Genomic DNA, 19,683 nt, shown 5'->3' with positions numbered 1-19,683 from the left:
GGGCCCAATCATGAGGACTTTCTAGGTCAGTGCTGTAGACTGAATCCTGTCCCCCTCAAGAAGACATGTTCAAGTCCTAAGCCCCAGTACCTGTGAATGGGACTTGACTGGGAAATAGGGTCTTTGCAGATGTAATCAAGTTAAGATGAGGCCACACTGGGTTAGAGTGGGCCTTAATACCAGTGCCTTGTGTCCTTATAAGATGAGGGAAATCTGAACACATACACACAGGTAGAATGCCATATGGCAATGGAGGCAGAGATTGGAGTGATAGGTCTACAGTCAAGGAACACCAAGGATTGCAGGCAACCACCAGAAGCTCAGAAGAGTCAAGAACCTTCAGAACCACTCGAACCTTCAGAGAGAGCATGTCCCTGCCAATATCTTAATTTTGGACTTCTAGCCTCCAGAACTCCTGTTTCAAGCCACACTCTTTGTGGTACTTTGTTATAGCAGCCTGAGTAAATAAATACAGTCTCTAAGAGGAATGGAAACAATTACAGCATTTTAAGCAGAGAAAGACACATCCTAGATTTTATTTTATAAAGTAAAGTATGGCTGCTATACAGAGAATAGATGAGAGGGTACAAAAATAGAGAAAAGAACACTAGTGAGGAGGTTGTCATATGGTGCAGGCAAGAGGCATAGGTGGCTGAACTAGGGTAAAAGTAGTGAAGACAAAGAATTGGTTGGATTCAGGTGTATTTTGGAATTGAAACTAGGGTGATGGGAGAGATAAAATGCAAAAGCAAAGATAACTTCTAGATTTATTCACACAAACTTTGTTTTGATAATATATTTCTATTACATTAGTTTAAAACATTAGCATTTTACTTGTTGCTCATTTAGTTAACTTTGCGGAAGACTCACTTGTCTCCAAGATTCTAAATATTCCTCCTCTACTACTCAAGCAGTAAGCCTGCAAAATACCACACGATAGGTTCTACATAGTACTTCTGGGAGAAAACATGAAGAGAAGCTAAGCATCCACATTTCCTCATCTGGGAAATGGACACTGAGAACTGACATGATTTCATATTGCCCAGCAAACTGCAGGGGAGTGAAGAGAACACAGGCCTCAGAGACGCTGGAGTTCTAATCCTGGTCCTGCCCCCAGTTCACACGGGACTCTGAGGAAACCACTCAATACCTCTGGGCTTCATCCTCCGAATGAGGGTGTGTGCCTGCCAAGTTGCTTCAGTTGTGTCCAACTCGTTGCGACCCTATGGACTGTAGCCTGTCAGGCTCCTCTGCCCATGGGATTCTCCAGGCAAGAATTCTGGAGTGGATAGCCATGCCCTTCTCCAGGATATCTTCCCAGCCCAGGGATAGAACTTGCATCTCTTACGTCTCCTGCACTGGCAGGCAGGTTCTTTACCACTAGCACCACCAGGGAAGCCCTAAATGAGGATAGGGTTGTTGGATTTATTTATTTATTTTTGGCTGTACCAACAGCATGCGGGATCTTAGTTCTCCTGACCAGAGATTGAACTCACGCCCCCTGCAGTGGAAGCATGGAGTCTTAACCACTGGATTTCCAGGGAAGTCCGGGTTGTTGGTTTCTAAGTTCTCTTTCAACTCATCATGTTATTTATGTACCCTGCATTAGACCACTTTTGAAAACAAAGAGTTTGAGATAAAACCAGTGTCAGTGCCATATTTTTGAGTGTTGATTAGAAGAAATGTGGCATCCTAAGTTTCTTTGGAGCTTTGTTTCTGGGAATATAGAAAACTATGTTATTTGGATCAACTGAAAACAACTACTTACAATGGATAAAATGTAAGATTAGTAAAAATAGGAGGAGCTAACAATATATAATATAAAGAATAATTGGGCCCAAATACAGGTGAAATCTAGGCCTTGGAATTGCCATAGATCCCAGGGTTCACCCGAAGGGTTAAAACCTCTGGGTAAGTGTGAGCCAGCTAGCTGTAAACTTGTCCTGTTTCATTCACCACACCCATTCCTGACTCTCAGGAAAGTTGCCTTAGTACAGGGGGCGGGGGTGTGCAGAATCCCTGGGAAGATATTGCCACAAGCCAGAGCTCACATAGGTTTGCAGCCCAAATTCACAAAATTTGGGTCACCAAGAAAACTTTAGCCTGTGAAGTTAGTTTAAAAATTACCCAATCTGGCAATGCTCCCAGATTACCTGAAAAAACAAACTCAAATCATCACTGGAGAAAGGTCTCAAAGAAATCTCCAAAATAATTTTTCAAAGTCAATGAATAACACAGCTCAAACACACAAGAAAGCAAGGAACCAAGCAAGAATGGGCAATAAAAACACACAGCAATCAAACTCTACAAATACTTGAGATATTTCAATTATCAGACTGAGATCATGAAAGCAACTCTGATATTCTGTATAAAGATATAAAAGACAAGTTTGAAAATATCTCTGGAGAACAGAAAACTATAAAAATAACAGCAAAACTACAAAAGAACCAAATTGAACTTCTATACAATAACTAAAATTAAAAACTAAATAAACAGATCTAACAGCATACTAAACATAGCTTCCAGGTGACTCAAGGGTAAAAATCCACCCGCCAAGCAGGAGACATGGTTTCAACCTGTGGGTCGGGAAGATCCCCTGGAGAAGGAAATGACAATCTGCTGCAGTGTTCTTGCCCGGGAAACCCCGTGGACAGAGGAGCCTGGTGGGCCGTAGTCCACGGGGTCACAAAGAGCTGGACATGGTTGGCACCCCACCTCCAGTGTTCTTGCCTGGAAAATCCCATGGACGGTGGAGCCTGGTGGGCTATAGTCCATGGGATCACAAAGAGTTGGACATGGCTTAGCGACTAAACAACAACAACAAATATAGCTAAAGAATGAATTAATGAGCCAGAAGATATGTGAGAAGAAATTCATTAAAAAGTAGATAAATGCATAAAAACTATGGAAGAAAGGTTAATAGACAAGGCAAATATAGACATTTTAACGTTAGAGTTTCAGAAAGAATGGAACAGAAGTTACATTTGAAAAGATAATGGCTTAGAACTTTCCAGAGCTGATGAAAATTCTAATACACAGATTCATGAAGTCCAACAAATTCTAAACACACTAAATAAAAAAGAAATCCATAGGTAGACACAACAGGATGAAATTGTAGAATGTTGAAGAAAAAGAAAAAAAAATCTTAAAATTAGCTTAAAAATACAAAACCTTATTGGAGGGAACGCTCCAGTAAGTCAGATGGATAGCTGAGCTCTTTACAACAATGTACCCCAGGAGATAAACAAAATAATATCTTCAATGTGCTGCAAGGAAATAAAAACCTAGAAATCTACAATCAGACGCAGAAAAAATATTTTTTTTCCAAAAGTGAAGATGAACTAAAGGTAATTTTAGATAACAAAAGCTAAGAGAATTCCTCACTAGAGGATCTATAAAGAAGACTTCTAAAAGATGTACTACAGGCAAATGGAAAGTGATTTCAGGTAGGATGTATGATATGTAAAAAGGAATGAAGAATTTTTGAGTGGTAAGTAAGCAAGTGATTCTAAATGAAAATGACTCTACAAAACAAAAATAATTGTTTTAAGGGGACTAAAAAACAAAAAATAATTAAGATGTATGTTGACAATAATATTCAAATATGGTGATAAATCGAGTTAAAAGTGATCTAAGGTCCTTGTATTATCTGGAAAGAAGCAAATGTAAGATTAACTTTAGAAAACTCTACTATGTAAGCATGCTGTAATTTCTAGAGCAATCAGTAATATACTAGAAAACACAGTGCTTAAACTTCAAGGAGTAGAAAAGAAAGAATTATATGTTTAAAAAAAGAAGGCAGGAAGACAGGTAAAAGGAACACAGAATGAGTAGGATGAATAGAATACACAAAATATCGATTTAAACCCAAATTTTTCAAGAATTACTTTAAATATAAATAGACTAAATGCCTAGTTTAAAGATAAAGATTATTACACTGAATGCTATGGATTAAAATGTGTCTCCCCACAAAAGATGTTAGAGTCCTAACCCCCAGCACCTATGAATGTGATCTTATTGGGAAATAGGGTCTTTGCAGATGATCAAGTTAAGATGAGCTCATTAGATCGGGCGCTAATTTAGTATGACTGTGTCCTTATAAAAGGGGGAAATTCAGACGCAGAGACAAACATGCACAGAGGGAAGACAATCCACAAGCCAAAGAACATCTGAGGCCCCCAGAAGCCAGGAGAGAGACCTACAAAAGGTCCTCCCTACCAGCCCTCAGAAAGAACCAACCTGGCCAACCCTGATCTGATTTCCAGCCTGCAGAACAGTGAGTCAATAAGTTTCTACTGTTCCATCAACAAATGAATAAAGAAGATGTGGCATATATATCCAGTGGAATAGTATTCAGATTAAAATAATGCCTTTTGCAGCAACATGGATGGACCTAGAGATTATCGTCCTAAGTGAAGTAAGTCAGACAGAGAAAGACAATATATACGTATATTCTACCCAGGGATTGAACCAGTGTTTCCTTTGTCTCCTGCACTGCAGGCATATTCTTTACCTGCTGAGCCTTCTGGAGGAGGAAATGGCAACCGACTCCAGTATTGCTGCCTGAAAAATCCCATGGACAGAGTAGCCTGGTGGGTTACAGTCCAAAAGGGTCACAAAGAGTTGGGCATGACTGAGCGACTAAGCACAACAGCAACATTATAATATAATGTTGTTATGTATAATATTATATACATACAATTATATAATGATATATATACAATTATATATACAATTACAATATATACTATTATATAACATTATAACTATATTATATAATATAGAATAAATATTTTCTTATATATGAAAGAATACATATATATATCACTGATTCAGTTTGCTGTATACCTGAAACTAACACAACATTGTAAATCAACTATATTTCAATTAAAAATAAATAAAATTTTCATAAAATTTTGTATTTTTTAAGTCACTCAGTTTGTTGTATTTTGTTACAGAAGCCCTAGGAAACTAATATACTGGGTTCTATTTTTTTTAATCATGTTTTCCCTACCTTCACTTTTTAATCATGTTTTCCTCTCTGACTCCTTTGGAGGATAGCTTTGTCCACGTCCCTGCCCATTGCTTTCCCTGGGGACCCATTGCTCCTTTAGGTTCGCTCTATTTCTTCACACAAAACTCCCTCAGGGTTCTGCAGCGATGCAGGAAGTGGGGTTGGGGAAAACTGAATACCTCACCGTGTTTAACCTCAGACTTCAGTCTAGAAAAACTTGCCTGTTGGAAATGCAAATCAGCTCCAACAACAAGAAGTTTGTGGCCAATGACCTAATTCCATTCCGAGGAGTCAGCCTGTCTGAGTCTACCCACACCTTTTTCTCCTTGCCCTTGGGAGAGATTAAACATGCAAGGGATGGAGGGGCCAGTATCCTTTGGCCTTGGGACCTGCTTTGGCAATATACCCCTCAGTCAAATCTGAGATCCCAGTTAACCAATCTTTGCACAAACTTCTCAAGGAAAATAAAATTACCCCAATACGATATACTGCCTGCATAATAACGAAGACAGAAGAGGATGCTCAGAGATGGGAGGGTAATGGTCTAGTCTCTTCTGCTTTTCAGGGGAGCAAATGGGATGGGAATAACATGAGGATGCTGGAACTTTCTCCCACCAACTCTATGTTGGGTTTATATTCTCCTTTGGGCCCAGAGAGGTAGTGAAACTGGTGAAGTGCAACAGGGTGGGTGGGCATGGGGGGAGGTGGTGGTGGTGGTGCTACTGTTCTGTCTGGGTGGGACTGAAGAGAATGACTTAAATTCCTCCTGACAGAGGCGATCTGGAGAGGAGGCAATGAAGCCAGTACTCCATGAGTTATCAGGAGACAGAAGGAAGAAAAAGGAAAACAAAAATAACCATCACTGGCTAAAGTGGAATTCAGAAAAACAGATCCATTCATGTGAAATATTTAATGGAGTGTCCACTCTGTCCTGTGACCCCGACAACCTTCAGTAGAGACCACACACTTCAAGGAATGTAAATTGCTGTGACTGAGTTTCTTCAGAAACGGGGGAGGCAGCTAAGTTCTATGCATCAGCAGGCATGGGGTCAGCCCTGCAGATAAGAGGGGGGATATGGAACGTGCAGTTACAGGCATTCTGTGCATAGCAGAGCTCAGAGCAGTGGTGAGATGGAGCAGCTTATATCAGTTCACAAGATATGATTGTTAAATTTTCAGGAATATTGCAAGTTGTTTGCAATATCTGTGTTTAAACACAGCAATTATTAAAAACTGAAGTGCATGTACTTACAGAGTATTAATCAAAACTCACCACTTTCTAATTATTTTACTGCTGCATCTGTGTGGAAATACAGTTACAGGAGTGATACTGCAGTATCTTTGACCAGCTCCACGTTCTGGAACATTACATTTGTGCCTTGAAATTGGCCATGTTGGGAATATTTACACCTTGGAAACTGGCAAATGCTACAAATAGGGCTGGATTTACTGTTTTGTTAACTCACAGGTTTAAGAGAGTAATGGAGAAAATACTTAAAATGCAAATTAAACTTAAAGTGTGCCTTTTCTGTAGCCATTACACAGTGAACAGCATGAAAACAAACACTTTTTGTTTTCACCAACTGGTATCCGATTCAGCAAAGTCAATCACATCCTTGACGAATGAGTGAAATTTCAACATACAACTTCATTGTTTACATTTCTATTACTCCTCAAAATAAGTGAAAATACCAACTAACATTCATTTCTGAGTTACATTCAAAATGCTGATCAGAAAACATTCACCAGGTACCGCTGCCCCTGACCCACTGCTGAGCCTCACCTCTGATGACTGCTCAGCCCCACCTCTGATCACTGCTCAGCCCCACCTCTGATCACTGCTCAGCCCCACCTCTGATCACTGCTCAGCCCTAGGGTGGGAGTGGGGGTGTCACAGAAAAACCACAGGGGAGACGGTCCCTGCCCTAGGTGCTGCACACTGTTCAGCCCAAGGGAATGCCCCCTGCCTTGTGCCCATGTAGTCATTTCCCTCATGGCCACAGGTGGCACATCATATGCACCATCAGCAGGTGAGGGACAGGAAGTAGGCACAGGAAGAGTTAGATGTTGATTCTTCCCTTGCATACTATTAGACTACATTTAGTGTTCATAACTATGACTCTCAAGGCAATACAAGATCTGGATAATCAAAGAAGCATTGAAACCCATTCAGCGTTTATAACGAAAACACATTTTAGAAAGAGGCTTTAAAGAATTTTGTTGAAATAAACAAAATCCTTTCTACTTTCAGCTTGAGCATTCTCTTAATTGAGATTTTTGGGAATTTGACATCCTTGTTACAGTGTCAAGAACACACACTTTTTCAGTGGGGAGAAGGATGACAATAAAAAAGGAGGAACAAAACCAAATGTTGCATTTACCCATGTTCTTTAGAAAAGTACTTTCTTCATAAAGTTAATTCTCCAGTTAATGGAAGACTGTCCTTTAAATTCTTAGCAGAGATTGCTAGTTCTTCCCAAATATCCATGCCCCTTTCTTCATTAATTAATGCGATCTCTGAATTTTAGCTCATCACCTTGTCACTCAGCACTACATTTTGTCACCTCCTGTGGAGCTAAGTGTGGCCAAGTGACTTAGTGAGTTCTGGCCAGTGAGTTCAAGCATGAGGGTTGCGTGCAATTTTGAAGCTTTCATCCTTAAAGAGGAACAACTTTCCCTCCGCTACCTCTGTCCCCATTCTGCTGGCTGGACTAGTCGGCTTGTGGGACCTGGAGGAGCCATCTTAGAGCATGAAGTAGAGACTGTGTCTTAGGATAGCACAGCTGTGGTCACCTCAGTCCTGCGACCCCATGGACTGCAGCCCGCCTGGCTCCCCTGTCCATGGGATTTTCCGGGCAAGAACACTGGAGTGGGTTGCTGTGCACTCCTTCAGAGGGTCTTCCTGAACCAGGAATCAAACCCATGTCTATTACGTCTCTTGCATTGGCAGGTGGGTTCTTTACCTCTAAGCACGACTTGGGAAACCCATTAGGATAGCAAAACAACAATATAACAGAAGCCTGGGTCCTCAACACCAAGGCATGAAATCAGCCCCAGATGGCCTTCCCAGACACTAACATGAGATAGAAATTACTTTCTATCATCCTTAAGCCACTGTTCTTCAGTCTTTGTTACAGCAGCTGAATTTGTTTTTAATATTTCGGGGATGATGTTCTTTCTACATGTTACACTTTCCTCAGCTTGTTAAACAGAACAACGTAATCTACTCTTTTTTGAATCAGGAAACATAATATTATTCTGAACAATAATGCAAAGAGATTGCTGAGGGTCTAGAGTGCTCCTGACCTGACAGTTATGTGGTCTCAGACTGCAGGGTGTGGTTAATTCATGCCTAATTCCTGCCACTTTTCTGACTCCTCTCACTATTGAACTATCAAGGATATACAAGAAATACATATATATATAGTGCTTAAGCTCAGAGACTCAAATGTAGAAAGTGTTCAGTGTTACTTATGACTATTATTGCTATTAGTATTGATTACTGTAATTGTGTATTGGGGACAAATGGCTATCTTAAAAACCCATCACTTTTTCTCCTGCTTAAATTATAAAGACACAGAAGCTGAAAATTCTGCTATATGGAACCATTATAACCAGCTATGTTTACAGAATGGAAGCTAGGGTTTGTCCCTGGAGCAGACCCTCTCTCTTTATCTTTTTAAAAAGACCTCGATGGTCTCCTTAGTCATGAAATGTAAGGAAAGCCTACCTGTTGGCCTTGGGGAGTCTCTGAGCTGACAACCTAAATCAATAGCAGATTCTTCAAACTGAGGTATAAATGTTCTATTTGATAACAAGGAAGGTTGTTTTCATGGCTCTTAAGGAGAAATTATGATGTTAAGAGGTTTTTCCTTCCTTTGACTGGGATGAGTAGGGGGCAATAAGGCCATAAAATGATGCTCTCACAGTAGCAAGCATGCCCCAGCAAAGTGGCTGCAGGCCAAGGCCAAAAGACATAGCCAGATGGGCCCTGGGAGAAGGGCTGACCCATGAACTCTGGAGCGCTGACATCTGACCGCTAGTTAGACTCTTCCTTTTCTGCCTGTAATTTACTCATGTTATTCTCAAGACACAGAGAGAGGGTTAAATGTCACAGCCTGTGTTCAGCTGTGCTTGAGTCTCAAAGGGAGAGGCTTGTCCTCATACTTGGACCTGAGAGATTTTCCATGTCTGCTGGGACACGGAGGTGGCTGACTGAGCCGCTTGGGACAGCACTAGGCAGGAAGTGGCAAATTTCAATGAATACAAACCGGTGATACAGTCGCTACGACAAGGCCTCCTCAGAATCCCCTGGGGAAAAGCCTGTCAAAGGCTCAACATTTGTCATTTTATGATAATATTGCTAACATAAATATATCATGATAATGTACTGATATAATAAAAGTTATATTATGTATTATTTTATAACATTGATAATATTATTGTTCTAAATTATTAATATGAAATCATATAATTATACTTTCAGTATCCAGCTGAGTATGCTATCTTCCCCAAATATCTTTACCTTTAAATCGAAGGCTATTAAACTGTGATAATCAAGCCTGTAAGAAATGTGTCTACAACAAAGGTAAATAGACTCTGAGGGAGGATTTGGAAGCATTTTCTTAGTAATAAAGTACAAGATCTTTAAGGGTAGACCAAATAATATCTTATTTCACTTGCTCAGGAGTTTTTATTTTTAACAACTCTGGCTCCCCAACTGTATCCCAGATAGTTAAAATCGCCAAAATGAGTGACCATTTGGTAAATGAAATCAAACTGTACAGTTTCCTTGTTGACTTCTCCACAATTAAAACCATTTTGTTAATGGTAAAATGGGGCTTCAGGGTCTAAGAAATTGCCAAAGTAAAATCGGAGAGACTTAACAGGTTGCTAACTTTATTTTGCCAAGTAAGGACATTATTTTTTTTAAGATTACCAAACCCTTGCAACATACGGCACTTTATAAACTTTAAACAACAAAATAGCAAGAAGCAGATATTTCAGAATAAAAGATGTCCCTTTAGTCTGTGAGGACTTTTAGATATTTTTCTCCTCTCACCATCAACAGGTCAGGACTTCCGGCAGACTGGCGCCTGGTTTGGAGCTGTTTTTCTAGAACATGAAGCCCATGGCTTGGGGAGCTATCTGGGAGCTGCTGGCCTGAAATAACTCCCACAATTCCCTCAAACATATGGGAGATGGACTAAAGAAAGAGTTGCTACTGCTACTGCTAAGTCGCTTCAGTCGTGTCCAACTCTGTGCGACCCCACAGACGGCAGCCCACCAGGCTCCCCTGTCCCTGGGATTCTCCAGGCAAGAACACTGGAGTGGGTTGCCAGCTCCTTCTCCAATGCATGAAAGTGAAAAGTGAAAGTGAAGTCGCTCAGTCGTGCCTGACTCTTAGCGACCCCACGGACTGCAGCCTACCAGGCTCCTCCGTCCATGGGATTTTCCTACCAGGCTCCTCCGTCCATGGGCAAGAGTACTGGAGTGGGGTGCCAGTGCCTTCTCCGAAAGGAGGAGCAGTGGCCTGTTATCCCCAGAAAAGAGATCTTCTGAGGCATGGGAGTCAGATCCACCTGCTGTGTGTCAGCTAAGGGTTCCCAAAACTTTCTTCCTGCCCTGAGTTGTCTCTGAACGTTGGGAGCCCTGAAAACTGCCCTTTTCAAGAGATGGGAAAACTGCAAAGTTGGGCTCAATCCACAGAGTGAATTTCCATTTTTCCTGGCCGCATAAATGCTGTGTCTGTCGGTAATTTTCATTCTTGGGTCACAGCTCCCAGGGGAGCAGGAGAAAGAGCAAATAGGACAGAAACATTTTCTGTGTGTTTCTTCAGTTCCTAGATTCACCCCCTGGCTCTAGCATGCAGAAGGGCTGCCCTGCTCCAGCCTTCCAGGTGCCATTCCCAGACCCCAGCAACTGTACACGTAGCTGAGCAGAGAGACCTGCCCTGGGCCAGCTTCAGAGACACAGTTCTGGAACCGGTGTGTCCATGAGAAAAAGGAAGCTCTCTTTGTTAGGAAAAGAACCGGTGATGGAAGACTTTGCTGCAAGAGCTGGCCGAGTAAAACCTTCTTTTACGAAAACCAGTGACCCCCCAAAAAACTTTGAGTCACCTTCCCCCTACCTCACTGCATCTATTTCCCAGCAGTTGGAAGAACTATGGAGAGCCAAAGGGACAGAGGTTGAATTCATGACCGATCCTTCTGGAAGCTTTGTCTTTCTGCTGACCAGAAATAATTTCCATACATTTTCCTAAATATATGAGAGTTAATTGCCAATTTGCATCTTGGTTTGAGTATTCAGATCTCAAGATGGAAACATAAGCCCTTTATTTCAAGAAAAATAGACAAAGGAAAACGTCTGAAGCTCATTTTCTAATGCCCAAAAGGCTCATGGAAAACAACTCAGTGGTCTTTCTTCTCCAGCAGACTCTTCACAAACATCTTGGAGGAGAAGCACTCCCTTGGGTTTGAGTTGTTTTATGTGATTTCAGTTACATCAGAGAATTTATTCTCCACCCCCTCAAGCCTCGCCAAATCATTAATTCTTGAAAGAGTAACAAGATTTTCATTTCGCTTCATGTGCCTCCTTGTAGCCAAACTTGACGTCAGCACCTTTTGTAAGCAGGAAACTATGAATTAACACCCTGCATTTTCATGATGAGTCCCCTTATTGAGGCTGTGTTAGGGAAAATTCTTCACATCCTTTGACACTAACTTGCTCGCATTATTAATTTAAATGTCTCAGGAACATCATCTGCTTCTACTAAAATTAATGACAAATGAGTTCTGGAAAGTGGCTTCCAGAGCCGCCCTCATAAGAACAGTCAGGGGAAAGCTCAGTGTCTGAAACGCTAATTGAGATGCGAAGCTTAATAACGTGTGTTTAGCTATGACCCTAAAATCTGCTCGCCTCACAACTTTCCCCATCTGGTGTAATTTGCTTTCTCTACTTGTAAAAATGCACACGACAGCAACAGCATGTATTGTGTGCCATGTTGCAACAATGAAGCTTCGTCTGGCACATTCTTCACCAAGAGAAACTTATTTCTCACCCTGTCTTTACCCAACTTCCAACCTTTCATTACACTTTGCACTGGAGGTCTGCCCAAGCACCATGCCCCGGCCCAATCCCACTTTGGAGAAAGGAGATGATGGAGCCATACCTTGTACCCGGGTTTCCGCCCTCTTTTCTTTGGGATCTTCACTGCTGGTAAAGAACCAGCTGAAGCAGAATAAATGTTATGAACTGCCATCTTCACAGGTGTCGAGTGAAGTGGGGGTCGGCCTCGCTTTCTCCCCGGGATCCTCTGAGACTGCATTTCTGCTGGTGCCAGTCTTACAGAAGGAAGTGACAAATCGCTCACAGGCAGAAGAGGTGCTAAGAATTAGTCCAGACACAAAGCAAAACAAAAACAGAAGTGTTTGTTTGGTTTGCAAGGCAAACATGGATCCGGTTTGGTGATTTTGGCCATACCTACCCCAAAGGGAGGGGAAGACCAAATAGGAGAGAGCCAGGCATTAGTTGGAGCTTTTAAAGTGCTTTTGGGCTCCTGGTATAATTTCAAGGATAGTGAATTTCCATGGGACTATAGTGAAGTAAGGAAGATACTGGCTAGGTGAAGAGGACAATAGATTCCCAGCAACCAGTACAACCAGTAGTATCATCAGCAAGGAGACAGTTTTATCTATGTGCCTCAATTTCCCAGTTAGTTCAACTTTGAACTGAAATAATAATAGCATTAAATAAACACAACCAGTTTTTTCTCACATTCACTCCTATCCCTTTGGCTGGGTAACAAATAGTTATACCTTTTTCCCCCCATGAAATAAATTTAATAGAGGAAATCAATTGTATTAAAGTTGATTATGTTCCTCAATCAAAATGTAGACAGAGATTTGCATACGGAGACGTTCATTTTTATGTGATCCAGCTTCCATACTCTCAAAAATAAAATGAATAGAGCCCAATAACAAGCAATCGGGGGATGGTTAATACATCTAAAGAATAACACAATCAGCTAAATACAAGCCTTTAACAATACTCTTTTTAATAACATGAGGTTGAGTGAAAAAGCATCCCACAAAGTGCAGGTAAAAGTTGTCTCAACTCTGCAAAATTTTATGTGGTGATAAAGTGGCCAGTAGCAAAGACGGTGGGACTATGGGTAACTGCTCACCATGTACAAGTCCTTCCCCCTTGTACTGCTATGCTCAGCATTAAAAATACTTAAAATAAGTGCTCCAACCAGGGATTGAACCCACACCCCCTGCTTTGGAAGGCAAAGTCTTAACCATTGGACCGCCACAGAAGGCCTACAAAGCTCCTTTTGTTGAATAGGTTTTGAAGATTAAAGAGAGGGTAACAAACTAATCAGTACTTTACCCTAAGAATTCGTATTACTCAAAATTACACTTAACTATCCCCAAATCTCTCAATATGCCAGCAATAACTTCCTAAGGAAAAATAGTCATCTTTTAAATTGCATTCTTTTTTTCTACTTCCCTCTCCCTAGAGGGAGGAAAAGCCAGGATTTGTGCTGCTTTCCAAGTCCTTCTATAGAAAGCACATCAATCTCAGGAGTACAAAGGACCTTCCAGGGAACTAAATTGATCAACAGACTTCACGCCAATGGAACAACAGTGAAGTATTTTTAGTGGAATACTAAGTACCTCCGTGGTTGGGGAGATACTTGGAGAGAGTCTTCTCACAGTCCTCTCAATTCACAAAACACCTGAATGATTACGTATTGTATTTCATCCATCAATCAGGGAGATGCTGTTCACCAATTCCTTGTTACAAATATAGACCATTTTAACACAGAGTCAAATCCAATTTTAAGTAATGGGACAGAAATTTTTAAAAATTAAATAGGTTTTTAAAAATTAAATAGGTTATTTAATAGGGGAGTCTCAAAATAACTTCTTGGAATAATTTCAGAGAATTGGAGGAAAGCATCTACAAAATGGTCCTTTCAGTAACAAATCTAGACATTCTGGAAAAGATGGTGTCAAAAGTCCAAGGTCCCCCAAATCTCCCTTTCCAAAACCAAGATATGAACAAAGAAAAGTAAGAATAGCAAATATGAATACTTTTTTTTTTAAGTACCAATATTAGAATACAGTGGAAACAAAAAAGATGCATATTTTTTAGGGAAAATGTAACTATGGATGATAGACAACCATAATTTATCAAATGTTTAAGGATAAGATCAAGACTAATAGCAAACTAAAATACTCAAAGATATATTAAAAGGCTGTCATCAAGCATTAAGAGTTTCTATGTGTCTTAAAATTTTTTCTTTAAGAATGAACAGCAAAAAATTCCTAAAAAAAAACAAAAAACACTCAAAAGCAAAAAATCTATAAGCATTTAGGCAGAACAAACAGATCATTTACAGTGGGAAAAATAAAAAGGCTAGCTGTCTTCAGCACCATTAGCCAGAAGATAATGGAATAAGTATGATGGTCATTTTTCCCGTTATTTACAGTCTCCAAACTTCCTCCCATCACAGGGACTTTGCACATATAGTTCCCTTTGCCTACATTGCTCTTTCCTCTCGCTCTGGCTTAGTCCTCTCATTCTTCATGAGTTAACTCAACAAAACTCACCTTGAGCTCTCATTAGAGTTTCCTAAGCTTAGAGTTCCTCAGCTGTGACAATTGCATGTAAAGTATCCACAATGGAACTTGGACAAAAGAAGCAGATTGGAATGTGAGGATTATACCACCTGCAATACCTCTGACCTAGCAGTCATCTTTTTTTCTGCCAACATCTATGACACCAGGGTGGGCTAACTTGTTTGCTTGCAGAGGATAAAAGTTCAGACCCTTCACTATTTTTCATATAGAGTTAATAAGAAGTTGAAGGATTCATTTGATGAAAATATTAGTTTTTGAAATTATAATTATACCCTAAAATAAGACTTGAATAAAGAAAAAGTTTATCATTGGACAAATTGGTATTTTACCTAAATTATTCTGTAAATTAAGTGCAATCACATTAAAAACCCAAACTAATTTGGGGGGAAAAAAAGACAAAACAAGTCTCAGGACAGACTTGCCCTTCTGTTTCTTAAAATGTGTTTTTTGTTGTTGTTTAGTCACTAAGTCATGTCTGACTCTTTTGCTACCCCATGGACTGTAGCCTGCCAGGCTCCTCTGTCCATGGGAGAAAACTGTAAAAGTGGCAGTAGTTTGGGTACAGAAATAAGCAATCAGATCAATAGAAACATTAGTCCAGAAATTAAACTTATATTTTCATTTGTTTGAAATTTAGAATCATTTCATATCAATGTAGACAGCTCAATAAATGGTTTGCGGACAAAGGGCACTTAGAAACCAATAACATTTTACTATATTTATAAATCCTAGAGATATCCAAGACTAATACATACAAAAATAAAAGAAATATTAAGAGGTGCTGGAGACAATATAAGTCAATACTTTTATACTCTTGGGACTGGAAAGGACTTTCTAATATGATGGAAAACTTGGGAAGTGGGCAGGGAAAGGCTGACAGACATGACCACAAATGCCTTCATACAGGAAAAGGAGAATCATGGAGAAGGTTGCAAATAAATGAAAACCTGAGGAAACTATTTGTGCATATGGAACCAACAGAAGGTTAATATAAAGAACTCTTTTAAATTATTAAAACAAAAATGACTCTCCAATAGAAAAATGGACAAAGGACACGGAAAACTCACGAAAAGTGCAGGCTATGTTAGAGAAGGCAAGAAAGAAAAGAACAAGAGAAGGAAGTGTGGGGGGTGGAAAGAAGGAAGAAAGAGAGAGAAATAAATGATCAGTTATTACAGAACAAAAAAAAAAGGATTCTGAACTTTACTGGTTATTTCCCAAAAAGTAAATTGAGGTACATTTGTCATTTATCAGATTGACAAATGTGAATAACTCTGACAATACTAAATGTTGGTGAGGGTGCAGAGGACATTTCCATTTATTGTTGGTAGAGTTAGAAATTGGCTAACTTTTCTGGAGGGCAATTTGAAAATCACAAACTTTACTGCTGTGCTGTAGCTCAGTCGGTAAAGAATCTGCCTGCAGTGCAGGAGACCCGGGTTTGATCCCTGGGTTGGGAAGATTCCCTGGAGGAAGACATGGCAACCCACTCCAGTATTCTTGCCTGGAAAACCCTATGGACAGAGGAGCCTGGCGGACTACAGTCCATGGGGTTACAAAGAGTCAGACACAACTTAGTGACCAAACCACCACCATTTACAAACTGTATACATGCACGCTCCTATTCTAGCTATATCACTCCTAAGGATTTGTCCTAAGAAGATAATCTGGGGAAAAAAACAAAAATATAAGGCTAAGGATATTCTTCAAACATCATTTATATTAGTAATAGTAAAATACTGAAAGCAATCAAAATATCTCTCAAAGCAGCCTCAGTTTAGTAAATTATTTTGCATTCATAAAATGGAATACTTGTGTGTATATATTAATACACACATACATATATATACATGCATCTATAAAGACTATAAAGTAGCATTTATAGTATGATTCTATTCATAACCTTTTTATATATACAGATTGAAATAAATCTGCATGTGCTTAGGCATAGAAAGAGTTCTGGGAAAGATAATCATCAAAAAGTCTGATAGTAGTGGTCTCTGGGCAAAAGAATACTGAAAGATGTTTTTGCTTTCTTTTTTGTACCATTCTGCATTGTTTGAAAACTTTAAACCATAGGTAGGAAAACAGTTTAAAGGGAAAAATAAACAATGAGTGACTAATTCTCATTCTCTGAAAGTTTCTATTGGAAATTTTTGTTTCTTTCGATGGCCTTTTGTTTTCTTGTTTTCTAATGCTTTGGGCTCCAAAGCCACAGAACTTCACTGGCCACTGCTTTAGCATCTCAAGTAAACTGTAACAAAAGCCAAAAAGACATTATAACCAACATTACAGAGAAGGTTGTTTCAGAGCTAGGAAGACTATCCATAAACAGATGGTGGATGGGGTGCTTTGCTGGGCCCCTAAGAGAACCAGCTCACCACCCTTACCCACCTTGACACCACCTCCTGCAGGCTCTTCTATCTAGTTGGCTCCTGGGTTACTGCTCTCCACCCAGAGATTTCCATTCATCTCCAAAGACCTTCAAAGACCTCAAATGCTGTCCAAGGACATTTGAGCCATGGACACATAATCTAATATCACCAATCATATAAATCATTTGAGAACTGTCAAAATCTCAAGGTGTATATGACACCTCTGAATTTCTCTGCTTTCTCTTGAGGACTTCAGTGAATACAGATGGCCTCTGTTCACTTCAGAATCAGAGCCATCTTGGAGCAAAGAGTTTTAGTAAACATTAAAAGATTCTGTCCCTAGAACAACTTAACATTCAAGTTTCTAAATCTCCAAGTTATAACCCCTTAAGCAGTTGTCAAAACCTGGCAACATATTAAATCAAGTGATTTGCTGCTGGTTTCCTAAGTTTCCTTCATCTTATACCACCACCCCCCCACTGAAAAAAAAAGGCTTGGCTAGAAATATTATAGCTGAAGCCAAGAGAAACTAAGATCCAGTCTTTGAATTTGGGGATGACAGTTTCCCTGTTAACCTTGCAAATATAATACACATAAATCAAGATTCTGGCTAATGGTGCTTCATCAAGGTAAAGAACAAGGAATTACCAAATTCAAAGCACACACCAACCCCATGGGACCACTGAGTCACCTAATTCAATCCTGAGGCATGTGTTATATATCCATTCATTCATTCACTCTTTCATTTATTAATTTATCCAACAAATATCTGTTGAATATGCAGTGAGTGTCGAGTACTATGCACAGGCACTTGGATTACAGATGAGAATAAATCATTCACATCTCCTCAGATATTCACTGTGGAGAAGCAGACAAGTAAGAAGGCAACAATAATACATGAAGTAGCTGCTGCTGCTAAGCTGCTTCAGTCGTGTCCAACTCTGTGCAACTCCATAGATGGCAGCCTACCAGGCTCCCCCATCCCTGGGATTCTCCAGGCAAGAACACTGAAGTGGGTTGCCATTTCCTTCTCAAATGCATGAAAGTGAAAAGTGAAAGTGAAGTTGCTCAGTCGTGTCCGACTCCTAGTGACCCCATGGACTGCAGCCTACCAGGCCCCTCCGTCCATGGCATTTTCCAGGCAAGAGTACTGGAGTGGGGTGCCATTGCCTTCTCCGACATGGAGTAGAGGGTATAACAAAGATTTCCTATTAAATGACATGCGAACATCAGGGATGAAAGAAATCATTCTTTTAACTGGGTTGGAAAGAGTGGAGGCAGGAGAAGCACAGAAAAGGTGACATCGGAGCCTGGCTTTTCCAAGCAGAAGAAGCTAAGCGCACAGAACTGGCAACAGAGTAGGTATGTGCAGGGATGCTTGGTGGTCCCTGGAGAAGGGATGGGCCAACCAGACTGGAGGCAGGGGCAATGGCTGCCTGTTGTTTCTAGAAGTACTGAGAGGAGGTAGTTACAAGGCTCTCTAACCTCCTAATGGACTTGAGATTATTTCCTTCTGCATGGGATGGGTCCCTGACCTTAGTGTCACACTCTTTCTCACTGTCACTTTAAAAATACAACCAGAATCCTATTTTCTCTTGTTCTGGGGCACCCGTTGAATTCACCATAAGCCAGAATTTCTAGTGTCATTTTTTTTACCAGCAGCCTTGTATGCACCTTAATATCCACGGCTCCCCACTCTGTTTAGGTCTGTATGTGAGGTGGTTTCAAGCAATTAAGATGCGCCTTGCCATCTGTCTAAAATTCGGCTGCTCTGCATGGTGGCCCAAGTCTTCCTGCTTCAGAGACTTTCCCTTCTACATACTGGTCTCTGTCTTCTCTCAACTTTCTTACTGCCTATTGCTTGTACCACTAGTTTCAGCAGGCACTGATTGAGTGATGGTTTATCTCATTCTCTCATTGTTTCATGCACATACATGATTTCTGTGCACCCCTGGAGGCCAGGGGCTATGTTTCTTTCCTCTGTCATTCTGCACTTCAAAGCACCTGGTACAACGTTGCCCCCACAGAGTGCACCTGGCACCTGGGGCAACGCTGTTCACTGTGGAGTCTGCCATCTCGCTGAGGCTCATGGCCCACAGTCAGGGTCAAAGCTCTGGGTTCAAATGTTTTAATTTTGGATAGAAACGTATCAATATAATAGAACATTTTGCTGGTCAACGAAAGCTTCATACCATAAGAGGCAGGACACTAACATAATCTGTTGAATGGAAAAGTATATTCCCTTAAGATACATTTTTTCCCCAATTCTGTCACAAGAATTGGGCCAACAGAAGCCAAAACCAACACTCATGTAGACTCACTCCTAGCACTCACTTTTTGCTCTCTGATACTATTTTCCACTTAAAATAAAACCAACACTCCTTAGAGAGCTGATTCCATATCTGGGGGACAGAGAAAGGTCGGAATTAGCTTGGAACATCTTATTACTACCAGACAAGGATGACTGCTAAGAGGACAAAGAAGCAAGTTGTAACAATTTATGAATCAACAATAATAAATGGTGATACAGTAAATTGGAATGATTGTGAAAGGCTATGAGTTCTTTATGATATTCAGAAGAGTAAGCTAAGGTGCACCAAACTCTATTTGTAATTTTTTTAATGCAATAGAAATAAGAATAGAATAA

At 40.3% G+C, this 19,683-nt stretch overlaps 1 protein-coding gene across 6 annotated transcripts in view; it reads right to left on the bottom strand.

The window, feature by feature from the left end:
* SCML4 (Scm polycomb group protein like 4) overlaps positions 1-19,683 on the bottom strand; it is a 111,690-nt gene that overhangs the window by 55,883 nt on the left and 36,124 nt on the right. For all 6 annotated transcript variants that reach the window (XR_009738485.1, XR_009738484.1, XM_061427663.1 and 3 more), the window contains one exon: positions 12,186-12,400. Coding sequence is in view for 4 of the 6 variants with exons in the window: in XM_061427663.1 (XP_061283647.1) it covers positions 12,186-12,400 (215 nt within the window). In the remaining 2 variants the exon portion in view is untranslated. The remainder of the gene's footprint in view (positions 1-12,185; positions 12,401-19,683) is intronic.

This window comes from Bos javanicus, chromosome 9 (genome assembly GCF_032452875.1).
Source record: "Bos javanicus breed banteng chromosome 9, ARS-OSU_banteng_1.0, whole genome shotgun sequence".
Taxonomy (NCBI): domain Eukaryota; kingdom Metazoa; phylum Chordata; class Mammalia; order Artiodactyla; family Bovidae; genus Bos; species Bos javanicus.
This window is presented reverse-complemented; position numbering and strand designations above follow the sequence as displayed.